At 38.7% G+C, this 17,697-nt stretch overlaps 1 protein-coding gene across 4 annotated transcripts in view; it reads left to right on the top strand.

Moving 5' to 3' along the window:
• The window catches only part of CELSR1 (cadherin EGF LAG seven-pass G-type receptor 1), a 201,886-nt gene that overhangs the window by 92,559 nt on the left and 91,630 nt on the right, over positions 1 to 17,697 (top strand). For all 4 annotated transcript variants that reach the window (XM_078394390.1, XM_073000625.2, XM_020797002.3 and 1 more), the window contains exons 3-5: positions 4,841 to 5,063; positions 10,478 to 10,593; positions 17,312 to 17,400. In XM_078394390.1, coding sequence (XP_078250516.1) covers positions 4,841 to 5,063; positions 10,478 to 10,593; positions 17,312 to 17,400 — 428 coding nt within the window. The remainder of the gene's footprint in view (positions 1 to 4,840; positions 5,064 to 10,477; positions 10,594 to 17,311; positions 17,401 to 17,697) is intronic.

Raw genomic sequence — 17,697 nt, 5'->3', positions numbered from 1 at the left:
CCCCAACTGTCTCCTTTGTCATTCGTGCTTCCTTCCCAAAAATGATTGTGTGTGGGTAAGTAGGGGCCTTTTAAAGTAGAAATTCTCAGCAGTAGACTTTGCATCTTGGGGATCGCAGTCCATGATTTCTTTTTAAATAAGAGTATTATTTCCACAGCAAAAAAACAAACAACCCCCCCCCAAAAAAAAAGAAATAAGAAATAGATCTGCAAAGCTTAGAAACTAATTTAACTCTGCTGAAAGCTGACACTTCACACACACACACACACACACACACACACACACACACACACACACACACACACACACACACACACACACACACACACACACCCCATGTATAAAATTGCAGAAGTACCAAAAAAATAGGAGAATGTATTGGAAACACATATGCGAAGCACTCATATGAAGATGGTTTGTAGGTGAGATAAAATGATTGATGATGCTTTATTTTTATATGTCTTAGCTGTCCTTGCCAACTTCTCATGTATCAATTCTTGCTTCAGCAGAATCTCTTTTGCAGCATAAGAAAATGATGAAGAACAGGATTCTAGTAAAAAAAGGAAAGAGTGAAAGCTCCCTCACTCATACTTTGCATTGAGGCTCCAGTTAGTCTCTAGGCTCTCTCTGGTATTTTGTGGGTCAGAATTCTGCATTATGTCATACCACATAATAAGGGTAGCATGTAGTTTGCCCTCTTGTTGCCCAGAAGAGACCATTAGCCCAGATGTTTTGCACACTTTTCTTGGCAATAGCTGCCCCTCTCAGCTCCCACAAATTGCTTACTCCAAAGGGAAGAAAGATATGCACAGTGCCCTGATCTCACTGCAGGAAAAACATGACATAATTCCAACCTAATAAACTTACTTTATTATTGTGCAATATGCAGTCAGGCTTTTTGCATAAATAGTAATAAAAACCACAGTTAAAATCTGACAATTAACATCTAACGTATAAGTAAGTACACAATCAGCAAGGTAATAAAATAATAATACTCAATAGTCAAAGCATCAAGTAGTAAGGTTAACATATAAAGATTTGTGAAGCACACAATGAACCCCATCTTTCCATAGATTGTTTAACGAATATGGCAGTCCCATGGGATATATAGTAGTCTGTGCCCACTGGCAAAAGTAAAACTGTACATAGAGGATATTTGATCCTGAACCCAATTGTTAGGGGTTTAAGATACTGAACCCCTAACTGAACATACAGATGTCATGTTGTTAAAAATATATCATGCCCTCCAACTTAGAACACCCTTCTGGGAAATACCTACATGCATCATTTTGACCCTAAACCTCTTTCAAATTGCAGTTAGTCAGGAGCTGTCTCTGTTCATGAGATCTATGGACAAATATGGGGGGACCTTTGAAAAAGGGAAATAATGGCTCTTATAAAATCTATTGGAGCAGCAGTTAAATACAGATGTCATGGTTTCTGGATATCAGTGTCATACAGTATTTTAATAAAATACTTTTGGGCAGTCTCAAATTGCCCCCTGTGGGTTAGGCTGAATAATAGACTAGTTTAGATATACGTTCAGATGTCTGGGCTGCCTAGGAGTCTCTTCCCATTTTCTTGTAGGCCAGTAAAACTAGGGATGAAACCATCTGAAATACTGTCTTGAGCCACAATAAAATGGGAGTAGAGGGCATGGTTGTTGGTTTGCACATTACTCAGCAACTGAAGAAGGTATTGTTTGTACAAACTACTGGTAGTCAAACACACATGGACTGCTCTGTGCTGCCAGGGAAGACATTATCATTTTTCATTCCTGGCTTGAGGCAAGCTAAACCTAGAAATGGGAGGGGTGTGTGCAAATAATTGAACCCTCGATTACTATATTCAAGGTTTCATTTGTCTGGTAGAGCTTCTAGGTAAATTGTTCACCCTCTCTTCTTAGCTCTTCCCGTTCATGGTGGATTCTTCTGTGTCTTGTTTATAACTATCCGTTTGCATGTACTTAGACTTTAGGTAATGGAAATGTTTTAACAACCAGACAGATAAAATGGCAGGCTTATATCCATAAATGATGCAAGACTTATCAATCAATAAATAAGTAAATAAATAAAGCCAGCTTGTATGCCATTGGTTCAGCTTTTGTTTACATTATGGATTAAGGACACTGAACGGCCTTTCGTAAATAATGAAAATTAAGTATATAATCTTGAGAATGTGTTTGCGATTTCTGCAGACTGGGGATGTTTTTTTAACCCTTAGCAGATGTGCCCCAAATATCTCCTAATCCCAACGGCATTGTTTCTTTCCTTTTTAAATTATTTTTTCCCTAATCTAAATGAGAAAAAGGAAATTAATCCCAAGGGTGCTTATTTTGTATAGTGGGAGCAAAGGGGATTGAGGAGGAGAAAACAGGGTAGCCATTCAGTATATCCAGAAATTGTGATAAACAATGCTTCATTGTGATGATAATGAGCCTAGCCTCCCCTAAGGCTTGAGTGTTCCACTTCCTTTCTCTGATGGGGCTGCAAGGAGGTCAGAAGTTTTTGCCTCTGCCATTAATTAAAAAAAACTGTTGATCAAAATATATGAAACCTAACCTGTGGTTGATCTGAATTATGATTTGTTGAATCAATCTGGATGAAAGTTTGAAGTGGTCTTGTTTCAAATGACAGATAGTTAAGATAGTTTGTCACTTTCAGGAGAAATAAAAAATTGTAGTAAATTTAAGATGATCAAAAACTAGTTTCCAAACTCCTCAGAAGTGTACTGCAAGAGAGGGAAAGGGAAGCATGTGGGATGTCTTGCTGATTTCCGTAGTTTGTTTTGATGGCCCAAGTGTAGCCATTGACTTCACTTCTCCCTTTTCTCAAGTTATATATATAAAAAGGGTGAACCAAGCTTATACACTGGGAGATCATCGAATCACTTATAGAATACATATAAAATATTCCATGAATCTCTTTGTGGTCACTCTAGCTATCATATCGCTTCTGGTGGTGTGTCAGTTGAGCTGATTCACATATGGACCCAGGAGAGGATGGGTATGCAGTTCAGGTACCTAGAATTTTGAGTGAACTGGAGCTTGTGAGTGCAAATTAATATAAATAGGTCCTATTCACCTGAATTAGTTGCAACATTAATAGAAAGATCATTTTAGGATTGGTGCCCTTGTTTATCCTGCATGGTCCCTGCTTTATGATTAAGGAAAGCTGGAGAATGGCTGAGGGAATGTGAACCCATTGTGTCCCGCTGCAGCTTATGTGCTGGGTCCATATCTAAACCAGTCCAGAAAAAGAAAAGCTCATTTTTACCCTGTGAAGAATTAATGTGTGTAAAAAGGCTTTTCACATAGTCATGATTCAAACGTTGAAGCCAAATCATCATCTTGGGTCAATAAAACTTCCCATGCAGTCAAGGAATTCACGGTTTGTTTGTTTTTTAAAGGGACGCTGTTGGTGGTTCTTGAGCTTTTTCTGTTCTCTGTGTATCTAACAAATGCAATGCTTTACTACTTCTTTCATCCCATTGATATTGGTTAGGAGATCACTTGGAATTGGGAGAAAGAGAAAAAGGTCAAGAGTCCCCAAGATGGGCATTGTTCATTCATTCATGTTTCTTTGGGAAAACATCAACAACTTGAAGGTGTAAACAAATGGGAAGCTCAAACAAGTCTAGGATAACTGATTGTGTAAACAGAACTTGAGCAAATAAAGCCTGTTTCCCTATTGCTATTTATATGTTTCCACTTTATTCACTAAAAATAAAATTCATTTCTGCCATCTTGGATATTTGCACATAACTTCCTCTGTCCTGCCTTGTCCACCTTGTATTTCAAAACTGCACTTTGCTTTCAGACATGGGCATAAAAGATTAAGGGAACAATCAGAAGCAGAGACAGCCAAATAAGGAACAAAAGAGGGGGCTTAACAATTAAGAGGGAACACAGTGGTTTGTTGACTTGCCAAGAGACATTTTTGACCTTGGTGAAATTTGTAGTGCTTACTCAAATGGCAATGAAGAATTTTCATTGAAGAATGTGCTGTTATTTAGGAATTTGTGGGCTGTTATTTTTGCTTGTGAGGATGACCATGATTTAAACATTGCAGACAGTAATGACAGCTGCCACTTCTCTTGTTTATTTGTTATCATTGTGTTTTTGCACGTACATGAGTTCATGTCAATGTCTTGCTTGTTTGGCATCAATTGTCCTTTCATCAGGATTGGAAGATGTCACTCCAAGTAGGAGTCAGGGTTTTATCAGTAGATAGTATCCAACCTCAGTAGAACAGGTCTATGCTTAGCCCTTTATTTGCCATTCTCAGCAATTCAAAACTCTGAATGTGCAAAATCACACTGCCTTGAGAGATCTTAATTGTGGCTATTTGGTAATTAAAGGATTGGCTCTGATTAGGTAACAGATTTGATGCTTTTGTTGTTTAAGTAGATACTTGTATATTTTCAGACATTTTAGTAAACTTTAAAAACCTGTCTAATTCTTCCATCACTTAGTTTCCAACAATCTTTAGACGTTTTTTATTGTTTACATCAGCTCTGTAAATTACTGTCATGAGCATGAACCATTTTGCAAAGCATGGAGTCTGCTGCAGTGAAAAGCATGAAAGGGCTTTCCGGTAGAGGAGAACGGATTGACTGAAACCTAGTAAATAAAAGCAAACTATGTGGGTTAGTTAGATTGTCAAATTTGTTTTGCGAAATTAATCATTAGTAGCTGAACAATTTCAAATCACAATCTGCATTTTATTTTTAAGGAAATTCGCCAGTCATTATTGTGTCAGGTTGTTGGCTTTTGAAACACTAAACATTTCAGATATGACTATTTCCTCCTATCTGACAGTAATTTCTTTTTCGTTTTTAGGAGAATCCTGTGAAGTGAATGCTCGCTCTGGACGCTGTGCTCCAGGGGTGTGCAAGAATGGAGGGACATGTGTTAATCTTCTTATAGGAGGGTTCAAATGTGTGTGTCCCCCTGGTGAATATGAAAGACCTTATTGTGAGATGACCACGAGAAGCTTTCCACCAGAGTCGTTTGTCACCTTCAAGGGTTTAAGGCAACGCTTCCATTTCACTGTCTCTCTCATGTAAGTTTCCATCTTTCCAAGATCATATAAAGACTTCCCAAGCAGAGTTTACATCGGCTGTGGTGCAAATCAAGAGTAGCACACAGCTATTTGACCCAACTCCAGGAGGCAGTGGAAGACAGGAGGACCTGGCGTGCTTTGGTCCATGGAGTCACGAAGAGTCAGACATGACTAAACGACTAAACAACAACAACAAATATGTGCTGATGTTTTTGCAGTATCTCACAATGGGAGTTTGTTGCTTGTTGGTGTTCAGGATTTCCTTGTCTTGCACGCTTACTCTGCACAGTTGGGAACTATTTATTTGAACTAGAGATTGAGTTAGAAAAAAGGACCCCATGTGCTTAACAGTAATTGTTTATAATGCAGGAATATTATTTAATTCAAAAGGTTCAGGCAGTCCAATCCATTCAGTTCAGGAGCCACTTATGGTATTTAGAATACTCCTACAATTTCAGGCTGGCATGCTGTTTTGAGCCTCAAACTCTGCGTGAGCGGCAAAGAGTTGTCTTACACAAAATTACAAAGGTTCATCCCCTTTTCTGCAATTTTTATTTTTAAAACAAGGCACATCTCCACAAATTGTGCTGCTATTTAACAAAATTTCAAGTTCTGAAATCATATGGAGGCTGTGTGTTATGTGTGCCATATGCCATAACTGAAAAAGCAAATGGTATGAAAATAGCTAAGAAAAGGACAGAAGCAGCACAGAATTGTCTACTTACACATCACAAACTGTTTCTTTTCCCAGTTAAAGCTATTATTGCATTTTTAATCACTTGTGAGGTGTGTATTGCCTGTTTTTAATCTGAGTACTTTCTCTCTTGCTTCCATCCATTACCAGTGTACCAATGCGTACTTCCTGAAGCCAATGAACACTTCCTTAAAGATGCTGCTCTTCATTTCCAGCGTCATATAATACTGTTCTGGTGACTTGTCTCTGATGAAAGTAGTTGGAATTAGCAGGCCAGAATTTACTAAGCACACTTTTAGCAGAAGGTTTTATGTTGTAGACTGTTACTCAAGGCAATACGTAATGCAAAGATTAAGCAACAAAATTTGCTTTAAAAATGCTAGCAGTGGTACAATAAAGTAAACCATTACCAAGTAACTCCCTGGTAGATAGTGGAAATGCTGCAGATGTAATATATCTTGACTTCAGCTAAGCCTTTGACAAAGAGCCCCATGATATTCTGATTAGCAAACCAATGAGGTGTGGGCTAGATAGAACAAGTGTCAGGTGGATACACGGTTACAGAATCATACTGAGAGAGTGCTTATCAATGGCTTCTTCTCAAACTAGGAGGAGGTAACCAGTGGGGTACCACAAGGTTCAGTCGTGGGGCCCGTGCTCTTCAACATTTTTATTAATGACTTGGATAAGGGAGTGCAGGGAATACTGATCAAATTTGTAGATCACATGAATTTGGGTGGAATAGCTAATACCGTGGAAGATATGAACAACATTCTAGAAGATCTTGATAGGCTTGAGCATCAGGTTGAAAACAATAGAATGAAATTTACAGGGGTAAATGCAAAGTTCTACAGCTAGAGGAAGAACACTGAAATGCACAGTTACAAGATGGGGGATACTTCACTAAGTAATACTTATGAATGAGAAGAATCCTGGAACTGTTATGGATCAAAAGCAGAATATGAACAGTGCAATATGGCTGCAAAAAAGACAAATGCTATTTTAGGCTGCATTAACTGAACTATAGTCTCCAAATTTCATGAAGTATTAGTTCTTCTCTATTCAGCACTGATTAGGTCTCATCTAGACTACTGTGTCAAGTACTGTATGCCACACTTTAAGAATGATGGCAACAAACTGGAGGAAGTTCAGAGAAGGGCAACAAGAAAGATCAGGGGGTTGGAAATTAATCCCTATGAAGAAAGACTAAAAGAACTGGGCATACATAGCCTTGAGAAAAGAAGACTGAGAGGAGATATGGTAGCACTTTTCAAACACTTGAAAAGTAGTCATACAGAGGAGGGGCGCAATCTGTTCTGGACCATCTCAGAGTGTATACACAATAATGGGATCAAGCTACAGGAAGCCAGATGTATGCTGAATATCAGGAAGACTTTTTAACTGTTAGAGCAGTATGACAATGGAACCAATTACCTTGAGAGTTGGTGAGCTCTCCAACACTGCAGGCATTCGAAAGAAAATGGGATCTTCTTTATTTGGATTCCTGCGCTGAGCACCGAGTTAGACTTAATTACTTTATAAGCCCCTTCCAACTCTGTTATTGTCTGATTCTTTGATTCTGTGATTGAGTTGACAGAACTGCAATAATTGAAGTTAAAACTTATAAATCTGAAATTCAATTTGGAATAAAACCAATTGAAAATACAAATAGATCTTCAGAGCTTTCCTAAAGGCAAAGAGATATAAGCATTCCCAGATGACAACTCATTCTGAGGTGGGAAGCCAATGCAGAGAAAATCTTCTCCCTTGTACTTTGCTGAAGAGTAGATTTGACCTTTGCTGCTGATGTTAAAATGTGACAAGCCAGTATGAGTGAAGTTAGTCCTTAAAGTATCTTGGTCTTCGTCCATTTAAAGTTTCAACAGTTAAAACCAACAATTGAAAGTTTGGTTTTGCAGCCTACATCTTAAAATATCCCCCAGCAATTTCACATGGGTGATACAGAGGATGGCACAGAAGATGGAACCTTATGGTGGGTTGTGAGGTGGAACCAAAGACCCCCAGCACTATCTTCCGTGACCTTTCCTCCCCAAAGAAATAGTGGAACCACCAAGACTGTGCTCTTAAATACAAGCTAGAGCAACAATCCAGGATATATTTCTGATAAATCATGCTTAGCATTGGATTATTTTGAAAGTATGAAAGTAATACGTATTGCTTAAGCACAATGGTGTCTTGCAATATCCCATGTCTATTGTATTAGTATTTTTCCTTTTGTCTGGCAAAGCCTAAAGAGGTTTTGTTGGTACCTGGTCAGTGAAATATGAGTTTAATAATAGCACAGAAAATAGACATAGCGCCTGTTTAAGAAAGCGCTTCCCGAAACCCTTCAATGGTTTCTCATATTTTTCTGTTGCATTGCAGTGTGAATATTAAACAAAAAACAGGATGAGGCTTTAACTGTATGAGAAAACTTGATGGCATCAGTGGGAACACAAGAAAAATTTAGCTCCCTATCAAATGGTATGCAACAAGTCAGTAAGAGAGAGCACAGTGTTTCACCGCAGTGGTACTCATGGAATTAACTTCTCCATTTAAAAAACATATTTATTTATTTATTGAATTCGTACCCTGCACCATCTGGCAACCAGGCTAACAACAGTATAAACAGCAATATTAAAAGACGATAAAAATAAATTAATTAATACAAACCAAATAGGGTAAATTAAAACAGACAGCAATAAAGTTGGTAAAAAGGGTGATGGAGAGGATGACAAAGAGGATGGTAAAAGGGAGGCCGAGATCTTAACGCTCCGGGAAAGTTTGATGGAAGAGCCAAGTTTTCAACACTCATTTAAACCTATCCAGCAAGGGTGCCAGATGGATCTCAATGGGCAGGTTGTTCCTTAGGTGGGGGGCAACTGCCGAGAAGGCCAGGTTTCTTTCCCTCTGGGCCTCCTTCGGGGTAAAGGTCCTCAACCTCCCTGCCTGTGAGGAACAGATATTACAGACAGATCTGGGTGGGAGCAGGCGTTGTGATAGCTACCGAGGTCCTAAACCATTTAGGGCAGTGGTGTCCAACCTTGGCCCTCCAGATGTTCTTGGATTTCAACTCCCAGAAATCCTGGCCAGCAGAGGTGGTGGTGAAGGCTTCTGGGAGCTGTAGTCTAAGAACATCTGGAGGGCCAAGGTTGGACACCACTGATTTAGGGCTTTGAATGTTATCATCATAACCTTGAAGTCGATGCGGAAACAAACTGGTAGCCAATTAAGGGTGGTCAGAGGGGGGGGAGAGATGTGCTGGAATTTCTTCACCCCAGTTATTAATCTGGCTGCTGAATTTTGGACCAGTTGAAGTCTTCGCATCAGCCTTAAGGGTAGCCCCACGTAGAGAGCACTGCAGTAGTATATTCTTGAGATTATGAGGGCATGAATCAGCATTGTGAGTGCCCCCACATCTAGACAGGGACACAGCTGGGCAATCCTCCGAAGATGGGAATGGCCTGCCCAGACCACAGATGCCACCTGGGTTTCCATGGTGAGATCCAAGTCCAGGTAGATGCCCAAGCTATGAACCTCACTCTTCATGGGAAGAGTCATGGGTGATATTAATCACCTGCTTAATATTTTACATAGTTGCTGTCAGTTGGAGGCAGGCAGTGCATCAATTTGAAGAGACACTTGTCCAGCAGGCCGAGGCAAAGAGGCAGTCTCAAAACCAGCAAAATCAGGAAGCTGGACAGGGGACAAATTGTATTTGTCTTCAGTGTGGAAGGGATTGTCACTCTTGAATTGGCCTTCTCGGCCACACTAGATGCTGTTCCAAGTCTTCCATACAGAGCACGTTACCATAGTCTCTCGAGACTGAAGGATGCCTAATCTAATCCTAATCTGCTGTCAGTCAGGGGGAAAAAATGCTGGGCTATGGCCCAATAGTCTGACCTGGCATAAGATAGCTTTCTATCTTCTTATTCCCCAAGTGTGCCTCTTTATTTTGTCCCATATAAATAAAAGTTCGGAGTTTACCTGTGTTGAGAAAAATAAACTTGGGAGACCAATTAGTGGATGCCAGACCTGCCCTCTGCTCCCAACAGGACAATCTCACGGGGATGTAATTTATATCGAGACAGAGCCTTCTCCCCTACCCCAACAATATACTGTATGTCAGAAGTGCAAGATTTTGCTAGTTTATAATAAAGATGAAGTTTAACTAGTTGTTGTTTAGTCATTAAGTCATGTCCAACTCTTTGTGACCCCATGGACCAGAGCACGCCAGGCCCTCCTGTCTTCCGCTGCCTCCCGGAGTTGGGTTAAATTCATGTTGGTCGCTTCGATGACACTGTCCAACCATCTCATCCTCAGTCGTCCCCTTCTCCTCTTGCCTTCACACTTTCCTAAAATCAGGGTCTTTTCCAGAGAGTCTTCTCTTCTCATGAGATGGCCAAAGTATTGGAGCTTCAGGATCTGTCCTTCCATTGAGCACTCAGGGTTGATTGCCTTCAGAACAGATAGCTTTGTTCTCCTTGCAGTCCAGTGGACTCTCAAGAATCTCCTCCAGCACCACAATTCAAAAGCATCAATTCTTTGGCGGTCAGCCTTCTTTATGGTCCAGCTCTCACTAGTTTAACAACTAGTGTTACATAAAGAGGCTGCCCTGTATTAACAAAAGAAATGCTTTGTCATTCTTCCATGATGGGTTTACAGAACTACCTGGTCTTCAGATAATTCTATTATGTGTGTTCTTCTATGTCTCATCTAGGTTTGCAACAAGAGAAAGGAATGCTCTGCTTCTCTATAATGGTCGTTTTAATGAGAAGCATGATTTTATTGCGCTTGAGATAATAGAAGAACAGATCCAGCTGACATTCTCTGCAGGTAAGGTATTTCTGCCTGTTTAGCCTGTGAAAAGTATCAGAAAATCGTACTGGACATAACTTCTCATTAGATCTTGAAATGTCACTGGTGACATCATACAGTTGCCATCCAAAGGCTACCGTGTAACATAGAAAATGTACAAGGAGTACCAATATTCCTAGATGTTTTGTACTACAATTTCCATAATTTCATGAACTTTGGTCATGTTGTCTGGGATGGATGGGAATTACAGGCCATCATGTCTGGAGGGAGTGTGGGCACATCCCTGCCAGCCTCGTTGTCCCTTCTGATTTTAAAAAATGTTAAGAGCATTAATTTTTAAGAAAAAGAATAAGTGTAATGTGGGAGGCCAGCATATTGCAAAGTGATATGTCAGTCTGCATGACTAACTCTGTTTCCTAAAATACCTCATATGGTTCTGCACAGAGGATTCTTCCAAAATAAAATTGTTAGGGAGCGGCAGCCATTTGCAGTAGCACTCAAAAAGGAAAAGCAAGCTGCAGTGGGAGTGGCCTAGAAGGCTAGACCTTGGCAGGAACCATCAAGGCACGTTGGATGGGGGAGCAGAGAGCAAGAGGATAGTCTCCTTCTCTGCATATGCATTTGGCTCTGTGTCGTTTGTTTTTGGGTTTGGGTTATTTATTTTTATTTATTCATTCCTTACATTCATACCCTGCCTATCCAGTGCCAAAGAACTACTCTGGGTGGCTAACAGCATTTAAAAACAAACTCATCCCCACTCACAAGGCATAAATAGTGAGATCTAGAAGAACGTTAAACCCCAAATATCTAAATAAAAAGAAACCTGGACAACAAATCAAAACAATAACCACTTCATAGACCCATGAGGGTATCACAGGTGTAAAAGGTTTCTGAACGCCTCTTCAAACAATATAATTTTCACCCGTTTTCTGAAGGCTGGAAGGGAGGGAGCCTCGTATATATCAGCAGGAAACACATTCCATAGCGATGCAGCCACCACCAAGAAGCCCCAGTTCTTGGTGGTATGTGTTTTTTTGTTTTGTTTTGTTTTGTTTTTTGGTCTTTTCTAGGTGTGGCTACGCACAGATGTGAAACTTGATTGGATCGGGTGGCTGGACAGTCTTAGAAAGAGATGCTAAGATGGTTTGTTTGGCAGGGTTTGTGTGTATGTGTGTGTGTCTGTGTGTTTCTCTCAGTTTCCTGCCTCTGTCATGGGCATTATGCTGTACTTTCACAGGGCTGTAACTAATTTTCAATTTATAAAAAGACCCCAGCTCTACCTACTACAGTACTTGGCCAAGTTACATGCCTGTGAGATTCACCAACTGAAGGAAGAAGTAGCTGTGGGTTTAAAGAATGTTCACATGTTTTGGGGAACGGGTCCTTTCTTTAATTGAGAATCTTGGTCAAGGTATCTTTCTTTGAGCTTCACCAGTTTGGGAAGTGGGACTGACCCTTCCCCTATGAAGCCCTTTTGGAGTGCCATCAAACACTCTAATTTGAAATGTGCTTACCACTGCAAGATGATTGGGTGGTTAATGCACTATGTATGCTATTCAGACCATACTCAGAGGGAAGGTCTCATTAAAATAATTGGGGCTTCTGTATGACTGTGCACAGGCTTATATTGTTACTTGCCTTTTGAGTATGTTATACAGTAAAAACTCTATATGACTAGATCTAAATTATTTCCTTACTTGTGTTAATTGTTTTATTGATCTCTGGCTGTAAATCCAGTATATTCCCTAGTCACCCAACTACAGATATTTAGGGAATGCCTATGAACAGTGTTTTATCTAGGGGAAAGGAATTTGCCCTTTTGCACTGTTTTGTTGTTTGGAAATCACACATTTCAACTTATCTTTGTGTGTGCTTGCTTTTGAGCTTTTGTATTTACCCTCTCCCTTCCTAGCGGTTCTGTTTTAAGATGGCCTTCATATGATGGCCATATAATGTGTGTTGTTACCATATATTTTTTATCAAGATACTGTATATAGGATGAATGTCTCACATTACTACGTGATAGCCCGCCCTAGATTATCCACATCCATAAATACAGAGCATCTATAGTTAAATATTTCCCATGATGAAAAAGCTATTGTTGCTGTGCTGGTCTCTAATTTTTAAAAGTACTATGAGTGTTCCTTTTCTGTAGGAGTCAACAAAACCATTCATATACAGTACTTAAAATGAAACAGGTGGCTCAAATGAAAGCAAAAATCAAATTTATACACATAACACATCATTTTGTTTTGTTTATTATATTTCTGTGATTCAGGTTTAATATAGGAATAGTGTAGAGTTTTTAAAAAATCATTTTTAATTTAAACTGTGGTTTAAACCATGATTTAAAATGATTTTTTAAAAGGGTCCCTTCCCCAGCTGAAAGGGGCTCTCCCCACCATTTAGGCATCTTGAACACAACTCCTACTAAAAGAGCTGTAAAACAAGGTTTGTTTTCTTTATGTTCTTTCTGCAAGAACATATTTTATTTTTATTAATGTAGATTAATTATTGTAGATTTTATGTATGTAGATTTTATTAATGTAATCTATTTGCCATGACTTGGTTTTAATTGTTGAAGGCCAAGGCTTATTAATTTGGCGTGTAGCCTGCGGGTTGAGTAATTAAAGGAATAAAGAGTTTTTGTAACAATAACAAAAATGCAGAATTTAAGGGAGTTGCTGGATGCTGATTTGATTTCAGTGGAGCTAAATGTTTTATGTAATTCTATAGTGAAGATCTGGAACTTTAAATGCACTTGTTTGCATCATTTTCTTGCATGAGGTGTAGTTAGATATAAAATACTTTGCCCAAGGCAGCAGTTTCCATATCTGCTAAGTCTAATTAGAAAATCAGCCTGTAGTATAGTAGCCAGAGACATTACCTGCCTAGATCCTATCAAATATTTGTTGGTGTTTTTCCCCCCTTAAGGACTTTTTAAAATCTAAACAAGGAGAAATATTAGGAAAGAACAATAATGATACAGGAGGAAGGCTGTTGTCTGTATAACCAGATGTTCTTCTCTTCTCATTAAATTGTCTTAATTACACTTGGCAAAATTTGAGGCATATGGACACAGATTTTGGATTTTACAGGCAACTGTGGTGGTCAAATATGTCATCTTAAAAAGATGTGAGGCCCTTACTATGCCACGCATGTGGCATTAGATGGGAAATTTCACAGAACCTAGACACAAAAAGAGAAAGTACTGTTCTCTGTCTGTATCATGTTTTTCCTTATTTACCTTTTTTAAAAAGCCAAACAACCCCAATGCTTAATCATTTTGGTGGTTATTTCTGCATCCTTATGTGGTGACAGAACTGTATATGGTATTCCAAGTGTTGTCACATCAGCGATATGTATAAGGAAATGTGATGTTGACAGTTTTATTTTAGTTTCTTTTCTAATTATGACCAACATGGAATTTTCCTATTTTCCATCAGCTGACTCAACATTTTCACCATGCTGGGAACCACAGCTTCAAGCAGCTGCTACCTCAGATTCCATATGTGAAGTTGGGCTGTTTTGAACTAATAGGCCTCCGCCCCCTTTATACTTTTCCCTACATTTGAACTGCACTTGCCATTTTAATACCGATTCTCCCTAGTACAGAGAATTCTTTTCAAGTTCTGGTCATTGCATGTGCGAAATATTTTTGTGTTCAGCAACAAACGTGGCCATCTCACGGCTTACTCCTAATTCCAGACAATGTACAAAAGTGTAGAAAGAACTAGTTCTAATGCAAATCCCTGTATTATAAAGTGTTATTAGTTGTGTGTTCATAATCAGAATAGTAGAAATATATATATTTCTTCACATATTTAAGAAATAAAATACATGTTGCCATCATTATGTCATTGTTATAATCACTAATGAAATACCAAGTTTCTTATGATATAAATGGATTTACTTTCTGTGGTAGACAGAGATATAGAAGGATGGGAAATAGCAGGGTTTACCTTTATAACACTCACAAGGCAAGCAGTGCAGAAGTTAGCATATTTTTCACCTTCAGAAAGAGACAATATTTGTGTTTCTCTTTTGTTTTTATACCTATGTGCATGAAATGAACAGGTGTGTGTGTTAAAGTGAAGTAATGTTTGCATAAATACACCCGGAAGTGTATGGAGGTTTATTTTATAGAGAATTCTTCTTAATGGTTTTTTTTTCTTTTCTTATTTTTCTATAGTGAGAACTTTTGTCCAAGCAGTCATTCATGACAAACCCAGCCTATTCAGTTTGACAGGACTTTGTGTACTTTAGCTGCATATATTTGTTTTGTTATTACTTCAGAATAGCAAAGAATAGTCACCCAGCTGGTTATACTGGTCTCTATAACTAATATGACATTCTGTGCTTTATCAAATCAGATCTTTAAAACCCATTCAAACGGGAGAGAAAGGAAGCAATGTCATTCATTTCAGGGTTAAAACTTTGGTGATTTTCTAGGATGAAAAATGTTTTCTTTGTTCCTTCTCACTTTATCTGGTAATCCTAAAAGAGTCCTTTCTGACAAAAAGAAAACCACAAGAATGCACATTCTTTCTTGGGAGTGCAACTGTTTTCACTTGCTATATTTGCCTTACTTATTTTACATTTTATCAGAAGCATTTTTGCTATTTTCTTAAATCTACACTTTGCTTATGCATTTGTTTCATTTATATTCTGCTTTTCTCCAAATTTAGGGATCCAAGGTATCTTACAGAATGAGGGGGGAGGGGAAAACAATCACAGATACCTAAATCAAAATGTTTAAAATGGTCTGAAATGTAGTAATATTAAAAGACTGTTAGTTTAAAACAATGTAAAAAAGATGTAAATATATGCATAATTGTTTTTTTAAAAAAGCTTTTTAAAGAGAAAAGTGCAGCATCGTTTGTTAAAATTTCTCTGCAACACCATCAGTTTCCAAATTTATTAGCTGATTCAGTTTTGGGGCATACTAGAAGGAGATTATGTAAACTTGCACATTTTGTGAATGTAATTAACATAATTTTGATATTGTTTTTCTTATTTTATGGCAAATCAGAATTAGTGGTATTGTTGTCATTTACTGATGAGAGAAATGTAGCTGACAGGAAGAGGCTGGATGGCTCAGTGAGTTAGGGATGTGGAACCAGAGGTTGGGAGTTTTGATTCCCCACTGTCCCTCATAGGTAGGGTTGCCAGATACACAGGTACTAAAAGGAGGACAGAGAAAGACAAAAAGGAGGACAAAGGAGGACATATTGAATGTTTCATTTGAATCATTCCAGATTAAACCCACAATCAATACAATTTTATTACAATAGCTGCCAATAAATGTCTCTTAGTGAACCGACCAAGAAAAAGTCATGTTAAAAATTAAAAATAAATTCAATGGAGGCTTTTTTTAAAAATACCGGGGGTGGGCGGGCAGGTGGGGGCGGGAAAAGCCAGAGAGAAGGGGGTCATTCCACCTCTCCCCCTCCCATCCAAAATTATAACATAAAATATACAAAAGCCTGACATTTTAAAGGTTTTTATCATTGCCTGCCTGATGGAGGACATTAGGCTAAAAAGGAGGACATGTCCTCCTTTTGCCTGACATCTGGCAACCCTACTCATAGGAGAAAAACCGGCCTGTGTAGCCCTGGGCAAGCTGGACAGTTTCAGAGTGCCCACCCGCAGAAAAGGAGAATGCTAAACCACTTCTGAATACTCCATACATATAAAGCCCTGAGAAGGGGTGCCATAAATTGAATATAATTATTTATGATTGTGTTTCCTTTTATAGTTGTGGAGCTGATACTCCATGTCCCCCAATGTTGTGTCTGCTTCATCTAACTTCTTTAGATTATTTTGGATAAGGTGTCATTTTTCTTTTTTTAAAAAAAACCAACTTTTTTTGCACTTTGGCAGTAGTCCTAGACTTCTGGAGTACTCCTGGCTTTGCTCCTGGATGTCCAATTATCAGGTTTGACCAGGGATGCTTTTCTGCTGATCTGGAATGTGGCAACAAGGGTTTTTGTGTAGAGTTCTCACTGGGAACATCTAGAATGTGTTATCTGTTCATACCTATTACAGTTCCCAGAAGCCTTCACCACTAACTGTGCTGACCAGGATTTCTGGGAGTTGTAATGTAACAACATCTGGGGACCCAAGGTTGGGAACATCTGGTAACTGATTGGGGTCTATAGTATAGAGAAAGGGTGTCTCCTGACACACATATATTTTAAGATCTGGAGAGGAAGCTTTCATCTGTATACCAGCAGTGGCACAAGTTTGATTAGTTGGAACAAACAAAATGGTCATGCTGAGGCCCTTCTACCACCTGACCAAGATAATTTTGTTCTAGCTGCTATTTGGCCTGTCAGGTTGACAGGTTTGGTTGAACTGATCTTGAATTACATTGAAGATGATTTAACTTTTTTTCCCCCCTTTCATTTTTCATGATATGTTTTGTAATTGTTCTTAACTTATTGTAACTGCCCTGTAAAACTGTTACTGAAGTGAAAGTGTGGGTATAGATTTCCTGAATGAATACAGACATGCACTTCTTTGAGGAGAGCAAACATCTCCCCAACCATGCACTTGGTAAATATTCATTGGGGGGAAATGAAACAGATGGAACACGAATCAGTTTGTTAATTTTCATATGTTTCTCCCTCACAGTGTTAATATTTTTGTTAACGAGGCACACACATAGACACAAAAGTTGAAACATCTAACTTTTAAAGTGAACCTTTGTTTTGTCTTTCGTTCAACTTTTCAGGAGAAACCACTACAACAGTTTCACCATTTGTTCCAGGAGGTGTTAGTGATGGACAGTGGCATTCGGTCCAGGTTCAATACTACAACAAGGTAAGCCAAGATATTCTAGGAATATTTTTTGTCAGATGAATGGATCTTAATGCAAATGGGCTGACCTATATACCAAAATGAGCCACAGTCATTTTTCAGACTTGCACTGGGCCAACATGGTTTTGCTGGAATGGACATTTTTATTTGGAGACAGGTCAGTTCCATAGAACTATAGAAATGAGACCAGACCTTTGAAACATTACCCAAAGAAGTAGTGCATTACTTGTTGCTTTTTTAAAGTAAAAATATAAAATGTAAAAAAAAAAAAAAACAGAGTTGGGCAATATCATTATTTGG

The sequence above is a fragment of the Pogona vitticeps genome, chromosome 5 (assembly GCF_051106095.1).
Source record: "Pogona vitticeps strain Pit_001003342236 chromosome 5, PviZW2.1, whole genome shotgun sequence".
Classification (NCBI taxonomy): Eukaryota; Metazoa; Chordata; class Lepidosauria; order Squamata; family Agamidae; genus Pogona; species Pogona vitticeps.
The sequence above is the reverse complement of the archived record's forward strand: the minus strand, read 5'-3'. Positions and strand labels throughout refer to the sequence as shown.